We start from the raw sequence: 14691 nt of genomic DNA on the forward strand, positions 1-14691 counted from the left end.
TACCCTGGTTCAGGTTTTCTATACCCGGTATTATAATACCCTATTTCCAAGTCCGGGTATAAAAAAACCTGGGCATCTATTAAAAAACCCAGACAAGTATTTCTAAAACCCGGTGTAAGTAGGAACTATAATATCAAAGTGCATACATTCCTAAAATCTGGTATCGGGTATTGAAAGAACCCAGGTATAAAGCAGGTCTAAAAAAACCTGGGCTCAGGTTCTCAGCTGGAATACCGTACCTTGTCCATACCCATAGGGTAGGGTCGGGTTCAGGTATTAAAAAAAACCTAAGCATGCATTAAAAAAACCAGACGGGTATTTTCTAAAACCCGGTGTAAGTATGAACCAGAATAATCAAAGTGCATACATTCCTAAAACCTGGTATTGGGTATTCGTAAAACCCGGGTACATGTATTATTAAACCCGGTTACGAGTAGTGAAAAAACTCGGGTATAAAACAGGTCTAAAAAACCGGGTTTGAGTTCTCAACTGAAATACCGTACCTGGTCCATACCCATAGAATAGAGTCGGGTCGGGTCGGGTTAGAACTCAGCTGAAATACCATACCTGGTCCATACCCATAGAATAGAGTCGGGTCGGGTCGGGTCGGGTTAGAAAATAAAAATAGAGACGAGAGAGCCAATAGAAAATTACGTCGTCTTTGTTGTTATCTCTCTCTCTCTCTGTGTTCGTAAAACCCCGTATTCACCACGCACAAATCAAACCCTAATTCTTCATCTTCTTCAATAACTAATCAATCATTCATTTACCATCTTCCTGATCTCAATTCCCCACATAGCCTCGTAAATCCATAATCCAAATCTGGGTCACATCAAAAAAGGGTTTTTGATTCGAAAACGAAAATCAAAACATTCAGCAATGCTGACTCAAATCAAAGACACGTGATGGCGGATTGGCACGTGCTGTTGGTCGAATTCGTGTTGGTTAATATTCGTTGGTTGTTGAATTAGGGTTAGGGTTTGTTGAATTGATGTGATTGAAGCATGCTGAGCGTGCTGAGAGTGCACCTTCCGTCCGATATTCCGATTGTGGGTTGCGAGATTTCGCCTTATGTCCTTATACGCCACCCTGATAAGACTGTTTCTACTGAAGATGTTCCTGAGAATTTGCCCCTTCATGGTTGTTTTTTGAGATATAAGTGGTTAGTTGTTTGTTTGTTTGTTTGTTTCATTGGTGGTCAAGTCAATGTATGTTGTTTGGTGGATGCTTAGCTCTTTGAGTTTAGTGGTTTGGTTCTTAACTTGTTATATTATGTGTTTGTTTGATTGTGGTTTGTAAAGGGTGGGTTTAAACATATGTTGTCAAAGCTCAAGGTGCAACTCAAGGCGTAGAGGCTGAGCTCGGAGGCGATAGTAAAAAAAAACCATTTTTAGGAGTTTTAGACATGTTTAAGGCTTGGTTAGGCTGTTTTTGGTTGATTCCAGCCTTATTTAGTTTTTTTTTTTTTTTTTTTTTTTTGGTTGGAACTGCGCTTCAGCGGCGCCTAGTATAAAAAAAACCAATTTTAGGGGTTTATTTAGACATTTTTAGGATGTTTTCAGGTTGATTCCAGGCTTCCTGCTTTATTTAGGGGTTGTTTATACCATTTTTAGCTGGAATTTGGTCCGAACCTATGCCTTAGAGCCTAAAACCTCGCCTTTCCAGTCGTAGCGTACAGGGTGGATGGCGCTGAGCTTCTGTGCTTAGGGCATTTTTAACAACATAGGTTTAAACAAATCATAGTTGCCAATAGCGGTCGCTATAGCAAATAGCGTAGCGTATAGGTCGAAGGTCGCTACAGGGTATGCAGCCATAAATAGCGGGATTTCAGTTTATTTTTTTATTTGTTAGTTTTTTAATAGAAGTAGCGATTAATTATAGCTATAAAATATCTAGATTTTAGGGTTTCGTTAAATAGCGTATATACCATGGTATTTTGATATAACATACATATAAATTAATTTTTTTTCTAGTGTATCACTATTTATAAAATAGCGCCTGCTATTTATCGCTATTCGCTATGTAGCATATAGCCCATAGGTACCTTATCGCTATTCGCCATTAACAACTATGAAACAAATACAACTGACATGCTATCTAGACACCATTTTGACGTGTCATACAGGCTGTATGAGAGGGCGAAAATGGTTGTATGGGTCGTATAACATGTCACACTGGTACATCATACGGCCCACAATGTTTTGGTGTCATCCAACCGTACGGCCCGTATGATGTGACCACTGAAAAAGAAGTGATTACTGTTAAACTCATACGGTTGGTATGATTATTTGTTGCCTGTATGATGACGTCATCTACTCGCCTGGGTATGTATAGCATCACTGGTGTATTTATAGCAGCACCCTTTAGAAAAATTGTTACTATGTGTAAAATTATAATAACTAGGAGTTTTAGAAGAAGTGACAGGAATTCTGTTTTCTTCGTTACACGCCTCCTTTTTTGTGTTCTATATTTATTTTGCATGATCTGTGATGTTACATCGTTACAGTTATCGGACTCAGATGTTATGTTCTTAATCGTATTTCTGTTTTTTTTTTCCGCTTTTGTTGTAGGTATCGTATACAAAGTGATAAAAAAGTTGCTATATGCAGTGTACATCCATCCGAGCAAGCCACATTGCAGTGCTTAGGTTGTGTTAAAGCCAAATTACCTGTTGCCAAAAGCTACCATTGCACTACCAAATGTTTTTCCGATGCATGGCAACACCATCGTGTTTTACACGAGCGTGCTGCTAGTGCTGTTAACGAAAATGGAAATGAAGAAGAAGATATCTATGGACGGTTTAATAATACGACATCTGGGATAAACAATAATAATAATAACAATAATACAAATGGGCAAGCCGTTGCCAATGGTACAACATATCCCGCTACAGTTACGCAACGAAACGGTGGTGAAATTTGGTTTGAAGTTGGGCGTTTTAAAACATACACACCAACAGCAGAAGATATCGGTCATGTTCTTAAGTTTGAATGTGTTGTGGTAGATTTAGAGACAAAATCGCCTGTCGGACAAGCAAACACTATATTAACATCTCGTGTGATTCCCGCCCCGTCACCGAGTCCAAGGCGATTGATTTCGGTCACCAACGCTGACGTGGCAGGCCATTTGGATACATCTTCCGGGACATTCTCTGTGCTTTCGTATAACGTTTTGTGTGATGCGTATGCTACTAGTGATCTGTACGGTTATTGCCCTTCGTGGGCCCTTTCTTGGCCTTATCGTAGACAGAATCTGTTAAGAGAGATTGTTGGTTACCTTGCAGACATTGTTTGTCTTCAAGAGGTGAGTTTGACTGTTTTGTTTTTGTAAGGATCTGCTAAGTTCGTCTTTGACTTTGACTTTGACTTTGACTTTTTGTGATTGTCAGGTTCAAAGTGATCACTTTGAGGAATTTTTTGCGCCCGAGTTGGACAAACATGGATATCAGGCTCTTTTTAAGAGGAGAACCGCTGAGGTGCAGAACGGTAATAATCAGACGATTGATGGCTGTGCTACGTTTTTTCGTAGAGATAGATTCTCACACGTGAAAAAGTATGAAGTTGAGTTTAATAAGGCTGCACAATCTTTAACCGATGCGTTGGTTCCTAATGCCCAAAAGAAAACAGCTTTAAATCGATTGGTTAAGGATAATGTTGCGTTAATTGTTGTTCTAGAAGCAAAGTTTGGTAACCAAGGCGTTGATACTCTTGGAAAGCGACAACTTGTTTGTGTGGTAAGATTCTACATTCCTACAACACGTTCACGTAATGCAAATAAAATGTATAAGAATTTATTAATTTCGTTCGTATTTTCTTTTGGAGTATAGGCAAATACTCATGTGAACGTTCAGCATGAGCTAAAGGACGTGAAACTTTGGCAGGTTCGTCTTATTTTACAAACACAAACGGAAAATATATTCTTATATTGTTTGTGTTAGTATTGTTGTTAATTTCAAAACATTTTGGTTGGAAAACGGTGAAGGTTCACACACTGTTAAAAGGATTGGAAAAGATAGCTGCCAGTGCGGATATTCCGATGTTAGTTTGCGGCGACTTCAATTCGGTTCCGGGAAGGTGAGCAAGTGATCTGCCGTTTATTTAATATAGTAAAAAGAACTTTATTACGTTAGGGGAAGTTTCAAATGAAAACCACTAGTTATTGTGAAAACTCGAAAACTAATTAAAAAAGCCGAAAAAGCATACCAATTTTTTTTTTTTGCATACCAATTTTCGCCATTTTTTATATATATAAAAAAATTTTCAAAAAAAAAAAAAATTGTAGTGCACATGTGTATGTGTACTACACATGTGTATTATTACACATGTGTACTACAAAAGAAATTTTTTTATATAAAAAAACCTGCGATTTTTATAAAAAAAGTGAAAAAAAAATTTGGTGTGTTTTTAGGCTTTTTTTAGTTAGTTTTCGAGTTTTCACAATAAAAGTGGTTTTCATTTGAACCATCCCCTATTACGTTACTATTTGCAAATAAATTTAAACTCAAATGCAGTGCTCCACACGCGCTTCTTGCAATTGGAAAAGTTGATTCAATGCATCCGGATTTAGCCGTAGACCCTCTTGGAATATTAAGACCTGATACCAAGTTGACTCACACTCTCCCGTTGGTAAATCCAACACCTTTAACTATTGGTTTATTGTTTTTTATTGAAATCATGTGCGCTTTTTGTTAAAAGAATGATTGTATATTTTTTACAGGTAAGTGCATACTCGTCCTTTGCGAGAATTGGCTATGAACAACAGAAGAAGAGAGTGGACCCCAATACAAATGAACCCTTATTTACAAATTGCACAAGAGACTTCATTGGCACCCTTGATTATATATTTTACTCAGGTATTGTATACATTCGTTTTGTTTTGGCCAAACACTGAAAACTAGGGGTGAGCAAATTAACCACCATAACCGATAACCGAACCATAACCAACATAACTGAACTGATTTTAACCGATAACCAACATAACCGATAGTTATGGTTATGAAGTTTTGGTTAACCGACCAATCGGTAATGGTTACAGTTGTGAAGCTTTGGTTAACCGATATAACCGAACTTGTAATGTTAAGTCTATAATTCGATATAATGGATTTATGTTTTACGATAAACATGTAGAGGTTTTTTACTAATATAAAAGTATGTTAGTAACAAAATGATATTGATGTAGATACCCTTATTTTGATGAAGAACTGAGGTGTTATGATCATATAAATCTTCTATATAACACTAAGGGGGGGCTGTTTGTTTACCAGACCTCTTATTGGTTCAGCACTTAATGGTTCAGACTGTTTGTTTCACGGGCAGATGTCTGAATGGTTCAGACATTTGCCTCTGAATGGTTAAGATTTATACAGAGTCTGAATGGTTAAGACCTCTAATCTGAATTGGTCAGACATTTGCCTCTGAATGGTTAAGCATTATACAGGCTCTTAATGGTTCAGCACTTAATGGTTCAGACCTCTTACTGGTTTAGCACTTAACCATTCAGATGTTGCCAAACAGCCCCTAAGTACATAATTTACTAAAAGGGATCCCACATCGGTAGTTTAATCAAAAAGTGTAGTCTTGGTTGTCTTATAAAAAAAGATCCAAGCTAAGTCCAACATGGTGGGTTTCATTCTTATTTTGTAGGCCCGTCATTTTAACTTTATCCTAAAAGTTAGTTTTAGTAAGTTTTTGGTTAGTAACCGAAATTAACCGAAACCGAACCATAACCAACTTCATAACCGATTAACCATAACCTAAGTTCGTTCGGTTATGGTTATGGTTATGGTTAATGATAAAAACTGAACCAAACCGACCCATGCACACCCCACTGAAAAGAACGGATTATTTCATTATTTGAAAATCAAATAGTCACTTGGAAAACACAAGTTCAAATCCCGTTAATTGACTTTTAACGAAGTGGATTTTGGTTGACTATTTTCAGCTGATAGTTTGACTGTGGAATCATTATTGGAGCTTTTGGATGAGGATAGCTTGAGGAAAGATACAGCACTTCCTTCTCCAGAATGGTCATCTGATCACATCGCACTCTTAGCTGAATTTCGGTGCAAGCCTCGCGTTAGACGTTAATGCATTTTAGGCAAGTAATTATTGTTTTATTAATCAAGTCATACATACTAATAATTTTTATGGTTAAAATTTACTTATTTGCATATTTATTTATATACAGGCCAAGGTAAAAGGAAAGATAATGGCGATAAAAGTAAAGGGAAACCAATGTAAGAAAAAGTAGATTTTGTAGGTAATTTGTGCAATGATCTACTACACTTTGTATCATGCTACCTTTGACTCGAGAAAATCGATCATGTTTAGTTTCTTTTTTTTTTTTTTACTTGATAGAAATATAATATCAGCAGTATAACGTAGCGTTGTCCCATGAGTTGTTATCTCATGGACTAACTTTTAATCGCAACTATTCGCGTTTTGACAAAATTAGTCTGACTACGGATTCGTCTTGTTACAAGTTGAAGGTATATTGACTTTTTGGGGTTTTATTTACCTCTTTTTATTAGTGTTCATTGCAAAAGTATTTGTCTTGTTACAAACTGAAGGTATATTGATTTTGGGGTGTTTTTTAACCTCTTTTTTTATTAGTGTTCATTGCAAAAGTGTACAATTAATGTATTAGAGATTTGTAGGGATGTGTAGAATTAGCAATTAATACATATGTGATTTAATCATTGAACTGGACATTTGTTGTCTAGGGTTGTTTTGTATTACTTTTTTGTTTGTTAACATATTGAGATACAACTTTGGAAAAGCGTGAACTGGATCTAGGCCTGTCAATGGATGGATATGGATTGGATCGGATCATGATCTGATCCATTAATGATCCAACTTAAAATTAAATGGATCATGGATCCATGATCCAACATAATGGATCGTGAGCCAATCCATATCCAAATAAATTTAAATGGATGGATCACTATTCGGATCGATCCATATAAAGATATAATAAAAAATCTCTAAAAAAATCACAAAAAATCAAAAAATTCAAAAAAAAAAAAAAAATAATAATAATAAATAAATCAAAAAATTTTAAAAATAAAAAAATCACAATGATAAGTTCAAGTTTTGATCCTCAAGCCGGGATTTGAAATTCCTAAGAAATGGATTCTTATGTGTGTCGCGCGAAAAAAAAACGACCTCTATGTCTTAGACATGAGTGTCGCTACCACAACGACAAAAGAAGCGCAATGTTTCGTATCAAAGGTGACAGAGGAGTCTATACTATGGCACAGAAAAATGGCGCACATTCACTTGAGAAAGATGAATTTTCTGGTACACAACAATCTAGTGGAGGGCGTGAACCTGAAAAACTCACCTGGGTGATAGAATGTATTAGTTGCAAAAAGGGTAAACAAACGAAAAAATCTCACCCAAGAAAGTTACTCAACTCAATAAAGTTGCCACTAGAACGCCTTCGTATGGATCGTTTCGGGCCGGTGAACGTGAAAAGTATCCCTGGCAATTCATATTGTTTCGTTCTTACTGACGATTCTCAAGTTCTCGTGGGTTATGTTTCTGGAATCAAAGGATGAAGTTTTCGAGAGTCTGATGATCCTGTTTCGCAAAATCGAGAATCTGTACCACTTACGATGCTTATATAATTTTTTTTATTAATATATCAAATATATATTTAAATAATAATAATTACTGTTTATAAACTGTGAATAAAAACTAAATTATAAATAAAATAATAACTTTAACTAATATAAATTTATTAATATATAATAAAGGAGCTGAGCCCGAACTGAGCTTAAGCTCAAAAAAATACCTACGAGCCAAGCTTGAGTTTTAGAAACAAAGCTCGAATTGAGCTGAGCTCGAGCCCGAGCTTTCTTAAGTTAAACGGGCTTGGCTGGTTTGCACTCGTACCCCTTACCACTTCATTATAAATAATGAGTCATAGAATTGAATAAGAGTTCAAAATGAATACAACAAGGTTTATAAAAATAAGATATATGAACCTGTTTTAACCAAAACATGTTCATCATGTTTTAATCCGAACTCATTTCAACCATTTTACCATCCCAACCCACCCATTTTGCCATTTGTATTCAACCTTGTGTTTTGTAATAACTTAACTAATTTCCAAGTAATTACAATTATTGAATTAATAACTGGCCTAATTTTTGTTAATTTTAATATTATGTAAATAGACATTGTATTTTTATCGAATATTTGCAACTGAGAATGGGATAGATTGAGTGATTTCAATATTCGCAGTGTAATATTGTAACCGTCTGGTCTCAGCTTCTTGCTGTCCCGCTTTCTTTATTTTATAAAGAAGATTCGCCGTACAAAAGAAAGAAGAAGATACACTAACGGATCACGCAATCCAAACCGTCCACTTTGCAATACAAGTGTCATATTCAAAAATCTTGTAACGGTAGAAGAAGACAAGACCTAAAAGAGAACCATAAAACTCATAAAGATCGACGAAATGATTCCGGTTGGTTAACATGCATTGAGGGTCTCGTGAGCTTTCAGGTAACGGCTTCTCAGTTTCTCACAGTTACCCAAATAAAAACCGATTGAACGTTGACTACAATCCTTGGATGTTTCATCTTCCTGCATCTCAGGCATGATTTACTACAGGGCTACATGTTGCAAAAAAACATGATGGACTTCCACTTATTGACTCTTTCAAACGGCCGCTGATAAGCGAAACTGCATTATGACTAAACCTAATCTAAGCCGATACATATTGCGTATGTCTATCACTCAACGCATGCTACCCTCACGCAGCACATCGATCATATCATATATCTTCTTGTCTGCTTTTGACTGGATCTGCATATAAAAGACAGGTTGCCATTAAGCAATACTTGATAATCGAATAATGGTATGCACAAGATAGCGTTTCGGTGTGCTTTTGAGCAAAAAACTAGGATTATTTAGAAATGAACAAATAAAATGACGAAAGAGGACAATCTTGTGGAAAAAATAAGGCAAAGAGAACGAGTAAATGTATAACTCTCGACTCTTCTACCCTTTATTTGAGTTTTGACCATTAGTGTGAGGTTCATTGGGGAACACTAAAAAAGTGGGGAACACTAAAAAAGTGGGGAACAGTGGGGAACCGACTCAAACGAACTCCGATTGAACTCATTCCAGCGGCGTTGGAACCGGCTAGTTGAATCCTAACTAGGATCTCTTAACCCTAAACCCTAAATCATAACCCCTAAACCCTAAATTTATTAGGGTTTGGCTTTTACGGTTTAGCTTTAGGGTTTAGCTTTAGGTTAAGCCTTTAGGGTTTAGCTTTTAGGGTTTATAGTTTCGATTATACGGTTTAGCTCAGGTTTTAGCCTTATTTTTTAGCTTTAGGGTTTAGAGTTTATGAATTAGGATTTAGGGTGTAGGGTTAAGAGATCTTAGTTAGGGTTCGACGAGCCGGTTCCAACGCTGCTGGAATGAGTCCAATCGGAGTTCGTTTGAGTCGGTTCCCCGCTGTTCCCCACTTTTTTAGTGTTCCCCAATGAACCTTCCCCTTGACCACTAGAGGTATTAAAAGGGTTATTGTTTTAAGGTGTATTTGCTACAAACTTTTTGTTATTCTTTTTATTTAGAAGAGAAAAGAAGTAACACCTTCTTAGAGAGAAAAAGTGCAGCATCAATGGCCCCTTCTGCATAGATTGATCTCCCACAAACATTGTGTTGAAACTCAAACGAAACTCTACAGATAGAAAAAAAAAAAAAAAACATAATTAGTTTGCTTGTAAAAAAAATTCAAAAGCCAGTTATACTACGTCGAAGAAGCTTACGTTCCATCAGGAGATTTGAGACGATACGTATGGAATGCATGCCCATTGATGTGTTCTTCTGGAACACCAAGCGTTTCAATTTGTTGCTTAGGATCTCGTATCAATTGTATCTGACACAAAGTTGAATACATTGTTTAAAATAAGACTTTTATACGAACAACTTAATTCATGTTGGATTACAAGAAGCTACATCATCATCATCATACTCAGTATATTCCACCAATAGCAAAGCTAAGGTAGGGTCTGAGGAGGGTAAGATGTAGACAGCCTTACCTCTACCCCGTAGGAATAGAGAGGCTGCTTCCAGTGAGACCCCCCGGCTCAATAGTATTTTTGCATCAAGCCTTGGACATAAGACACATAACACTCAGTATATCCCACCAATAGCTTGATTACAAGAAGCTACAACGTCTAGGGATGAGCATTTGGTACTGGGTACCGATACTGTACCGGCCCCGTATAGGTACCGAATTTTTTCGGGACCGGCACCCACTTTTTGGCATTTTCGATATCGGTACTGGCAGTGGCGAAGCTTGACCATGAAAACGAGGGGGTCGAAAACGTATATACCCAAAAATTTATATACGAAAACTACATATATAACACTACTGAGCGAAAAGTTCGGGGGGTTGGGCACCCCTCCCGGCCCCTCTTAAGCTACGCCCTTGGGTACTGGTTCGGTACGGTACCAGTAAAATATCGAATTTTACCTTCAAATACCGTAACCGTACAGTACCGAATATTTCGGTACCGGTATCCAGTTTTGACGAATTTCGGTATTGTTATTTTCGGTACCGTACCGTTACCACACTCATCCCTAACGCCTGTAAATAGAGAACAAACTATTTTGGTTTTTCAAAAAACCTGATATTTTCATTTGTAGTGATACAAAAAGTCAAGTATAGCAGTTTATGAAATGATGAGTTATAAGTAAAATCGAGCAGTAAGGTATTATCCTTGTCGGTTGACAAGAAATGTGTTGGCATACATGATCTAAGTCGAAGGAGACTCCAAGTTTCTGGAAACATGAAATAACGGCTTTTGCTGTTCCAGATATGTCCAGCTTCGTAGCTTGATGAGATTCCAACACCTGTTAAACAAATCCAGAAACACAACATCACGATAAGAAACAAGAGGTGACCAAATAGACGGGTGTCAGGAGAGTCGTTCGGGTAAAGTGTACAAATAATGGTCCGATGGTTAATCCTCGTACATGTTGAGAATTGACCAGACTGGGTCGACCCAAAGCATTTTTTTCCTAAACAGTTTACAATTCGTTTAATTATAAATAACCGTCACTTTTGTGGTTGAGAAGATTTTTGGAATAACAGAGACATTGATCACATTAACACTCTAATGGCCATCAAGAAACAATGAATTCTATTCAATTTCAGTTTTTGCATTTTCTTCACACATGGTCTGTTTTACTTTTAACATAAGTGCAGCGGCGAAGCTTGAGATTTCCGACCAGGGGGTCGGAAGTCACCGGACCTAAAATTATAAAACCAGGGGGTCGAAAACGTATATACCTAAAAAATTCTATACGAAAACTACATACCGGACATACCGGACACTACTTAGCGAAAAGTTCGGGGGGTCAGGTATTCGGATATTGTATATCAAAATTAGCACAAATGCATATTCCTCAATTTGTTAGGGCCACTTTGGTATTCGGATATTGTATATCCTTGGTTTAAAAAAGCGCGAAGCGCTCCGAAGCGTTTTGGTTCCAAAAGCTTTAAGCGAAGCTTCAAGCGTGAAGCGAGAGCTTCACGTATACGAAGCGCTCAAAACTAATATATATATAATATATATATATATAATATATATATATATAATATATATATATTGTACACATCAATATGACCTATTCTACTTGTTAATCAATAACAAACACAAAGACATGATTAAAAATCACACTTAACACATAAAAAACATAGTTAAAACATAAATTAAAGTCGAAACACACTTAGGGTAAAGAAACAGGCCTCATTTAACCCTATTTAAAGACTGTTGGGCTTAAAAAATGGCCCAAATGTGACCTGATTGGGCTGAAGTGTCGCTTCAAACCATCATCGCTTCACAGCGCTTCACGTAATGTAACGCTTCAGACCAAAAAAAGCGATGTTTCCAGCGCTTCAGCGCTTCACGCTTAAAGCTCGCTTTAAGCGCACTTTTTTAAACACAGTGTATATCAAAATTATGCCATCAACAAACTAATTCGCCATGATTCGAGAAACTTAACCATAGATTTCTGAAACTAACGGCATTAGACGGAAACAAGTACCTCTAGTGTATACCCGGAGAACGCTCCGGGAAATTGCCCGGCCATAATTTCCATAGCTGCCAGAAACGCCACAACCTTAACAAATCAAACAACCAAAAATCACAACCATCCATTTCCGTAAATCCAACAAACACAACCACAAACATTGTTCACCTGTTTTCCCATTTGCGGAGAAATCACAGCATAAATCCCCGCGTCTTCCACAGTCTTATATAAACGATCCCTATCTCCACCAGTCGTTCCCATCACAAACGGCACCCCAGCTTTACAATACAATTCAGCATTATCTACAAAACCAGCAATACCGATTACACGTTTACACAACGTATTTGTACAACTGTATCACAAAACTGCAAAATATACCATTAACAGCATTAGGCACTGTAAAGTCCACAACGATCAGATTCCGATATTCTTCCAGAACAGATGCTAGTACGGTTTCCCTATCGGATGGCCCGTGCACTTGAATATCTTTCCCTCCCACTTTAACTGTTTTCCCAGCATCTTTTTCGATGCCAAACGATGCTGGAATGATATGCAGCCCTGCGGATATTCCTGCTTCGACAACCGCCTGCCCCATTTTCCCCATACAACTATTGACCTAAACAACATTATAAATACTCAATAATAGAGCTGGCATATCGTGTCAGATACGACCTGTTAAGACACGAACACGATAAGACACAAACACGAAACAGGTAAACACGAACACGACCCGAAACCTTATCGTGTCAGATTCTCCAAACCAGAACCTGATAATAAACAGGTTACACGAACACGAAATGTTAAGACATGAAAAATTTACAAGCGTATCATACAACTTGTTAAGACACGAGCATGACATGTTAAGACACGAACACGACCTGTTAAGACACGAACTCGCCCTGGAGGGATGGTGTGTGGAGTATAGGGCTGGCATATCGCGTCAAACACGACTTTTTAAGACACAAACACGAAACAGGTAAACACGACCCGAAATCTTATCGTGTCAGTTTTTCCAAACACGAACCTGATAATAAACAGGTTACAAGAACACGACCTGTTAAGACATGAAAAGTTTACAAGCGTATCATACAACTTGTTAAGACATGAGCATGACCTGTTAAGACACGAACATGACCTGTTAAGACCATAGTTACTAAAGTGAGCGCCCAGGCGTGCCTGGCGCAAATAAAGCCTCGGGCCCAACAAATTGCCCTGAGTGCGCCTCGCGCCTTTAATAGCTATGGTTCATGTCATAGTTATTAAAGCGATCACCCAGGCGCGCCTAGGCGCTAATAAAGCCCCGCAACAAATCGCCCTGAGTCCGCCCCGCGCCTTTCATAACTATGGTTAAGACACAAACTCGCCCTGGAGGGGTGGTTTGTGGAGTCTAGGGCTGACATATCGTGTCAGACACGACGTGTTAAGCCACAAATATAGCCTGTTAAGACACGAACATGACCTGTTAACAAGAACACGATAAGACACGAACACGAAATAGGTAAACACGGTCACAACAAGAAAACTAAGTGGTCTTATCGTGTCGACCTGTTTAAGACACGAAACATGTGTTAAGGGACAAACACGAACCTATTAAGATGGTGTCGTTTCGTGTAAGTGTCTAAAATTGCCAGCCCTACTCAATAAAACGAATACAATACAGTATAAAGGTTATTAATTTGAATGGGAAGTACCATGATTGGAAGAGCAACAGCATGAGCATGATCCATATGGCTCTGAATCGACGGTGAATTTAAGGTTGCTGAAATTGAAAAGTGTGTAAAGTTGCTTTGTTTTCTGCTAACACAAGTATAATTATGTGGTGATGATCTTCTACTGATTGAGAATGAGACCAGACTATGTTGACGTAACAGTAGATTTGCTGGAACTTCAAGAATGAAAGCCATTTGGTTTGTGTTTTACCGATTGATTCTATTTACAAAATAGGATTATTAAGGGTTCTAGTATAACTAGGGTTGTTTAGAAAGCCGGTGGCTTGTCTGAAAGATTAAAACAGGCCCGTCTATTAGAGTAGCGGGTGTGGGGCGTTGGTTAGGATGGGGATGCCAGGTAACGCTGGCTAACCCATACCGTGCCAGCGTTGGCCACGGCGTTACTCCGCTAGCGTGGCTTAGAAGCTTGTTGTTGGTCAGATGAGGTCTAAGGTGGCTGGTGGCATATGACCGTTTGGGGTAGCCGTTGGGATGGTGGTTTTGAAGTAAAAAATCAAAATTTTAAATATAAATACTCATCCCAAACTTAAGAGTAAATTACGTTTTTGGCCTCTGTGGTTATATCACTTTTACTATATTAGCCCAAAATAAGAATTTTTAACATATCTGCCCCTATGGTCTCTATAACTAACCATTTTAGCCCCTAAGTCTAACCATTTTGGCCCCAATGGTCTCTATAACTAACCATTTTGCCCCCCATGATTTCTAGACTTAGGGGCCAAAATGGTTAGTTATAGAGACCATGGGGGCAGATATGTTAAAAATTCTTATTTTGGGCTAATATAGTAAAAGTGATATAACCACAGGGGCCAAAAGCGTAATTTACTCCAAAGTTTATTTTTTCCACAAATATTTACAAATCTTCTTCAACCAAACCCACACCAAATAACAAATCTTCTTCA

The 14691-nt window shown here is 37.8% G+C and overlaps 2 protein-coding genes across 3 annotated transcripts; one reads left to right on the forward strand and one right to left on the reverse strand.

The window, feature by feature from the left end:
- The first annotated feature begins 645 nt into the window (after positions 1–645).
- LOC110939931 (carbon catabolite repressor protein 4 homolog 1) lies at positions 646–6461 on the forward strand. Of its 2 annotated transcripts, none has more exons than XM_022181497.2 (9): positions 646–1162; positions 2571–3303; positions 3389–3733; positions 3827–3880; positions 3982–4073; positions 4511–4625; positions 4717–4852; positions 5941–6096; positions 6187–6461. In XM_022181497.2, exons 1-8 carry the CDS (start codon positions 1005–1007, stop codon positions 6084–6086), a joined length of 1779 nt encoding a protein of 592 aa, XP_022037189.1. In that variant the 5' UTR covers positions 646–1004; the 3' UTR covers positions 6087–6096; positions 6187–6461. The 2 variants fall into 2 exon arrangements, with proteins under 2 accessions (XP_022037189.1, XP_035846535.1); XM_035990642.1 differs by having other exon boundaries at positions 2610–3303.
- A 1790-nt stretch (positions 6462–8251) lies between these two features.
- On the reverse strand, positions 8252–14176 carry LOC110939932 (4-hydroxy-tetrahydrodipicolinate reductase 2, chloroplastic). The gene is made up of 8 exons (XM_022181498.2): positions 13751–14176; positions 12438–12675; positions 12228–12361; positions 12075–12149; positions 10776–10877; positions 9788–9897; positions 9612–9699; positions 8252–8813 (listed from the first exon to the last, which is right to left on the reverse strand). Exons 1-8 carry the CDS (start codon positions 13961–13963, stop codon positions 8745–8747), a joined length of 1029 nt encoding a protein of 342 aa, XP_022037190.1. The 5' UTR covers positions 13964–14176; the 3' UTR covers positions 8252–8744.
- Between the last annotated feature and the right edge of the window lie 515 nt (positions 14177–14691).

This window comes from Helianthus annuus, chromosome 5, assembly GCF_002127325.2.
Source record: "Helianthus annuus cultivar XRQ/B chromosome 5, HanXRQr2.0-SUNRISE, whole genome shotgun sequence".
Lineage (NCBI taxonomy): Eukaryota > Viridiplantae > Streptophyta > Magnoliopsida > Asterales > Asteraceae > Helianthus > Helianthus annuus.

Excerpts from the sequence above, each read along its gene's own strand:
- LOC110939931 (XM_022181497.2), top strand. The coding sequence starts at position 1,005 with ATGCTGAGCGTGCTGAGAGTGCACCTTCCGTCCGATATTCCGATTGTG. Across the intron at positions 1,163-2,570 it reads TGTTTTTTGAGATATAAGTG|GTATCGTATACAAAGTGATA; the intron begins GTTAGTTGTTTG and ends CTTTTGTTGTAG. Across the intron at positions 3,304-3,388 it reads ACATTGTTTGTCTTCAAGAG|GTTCAAAGTGATCACTTTGA; the intron begins GTGAGTTTGACT and ends TGTGATTGTCAG.
- LOC110939932 (XM_022181498.2), bottom strand. The coding sequence starts at position 13,963 with ATGGCTTTCATTCTTGAAGTTCCAGCAAATCTACTGTTACGTCAACAT. Across the intron at positions 10,878-12,074 it reads TCTCCGGGTATACACTAGAG|GTGTTGGAATCTCATCAAGC; the intron begins GTACTTGTTTCC and ends TTTGTTTAACAG. Across the intron at positions 8,814-9,611 it reads CACTTTTTCTCTCTAAGAAG|ATCCAGTCAAAAGCAGACAA; the intron begins GTGTTACTTCTT and ends TTTTATATGCAG.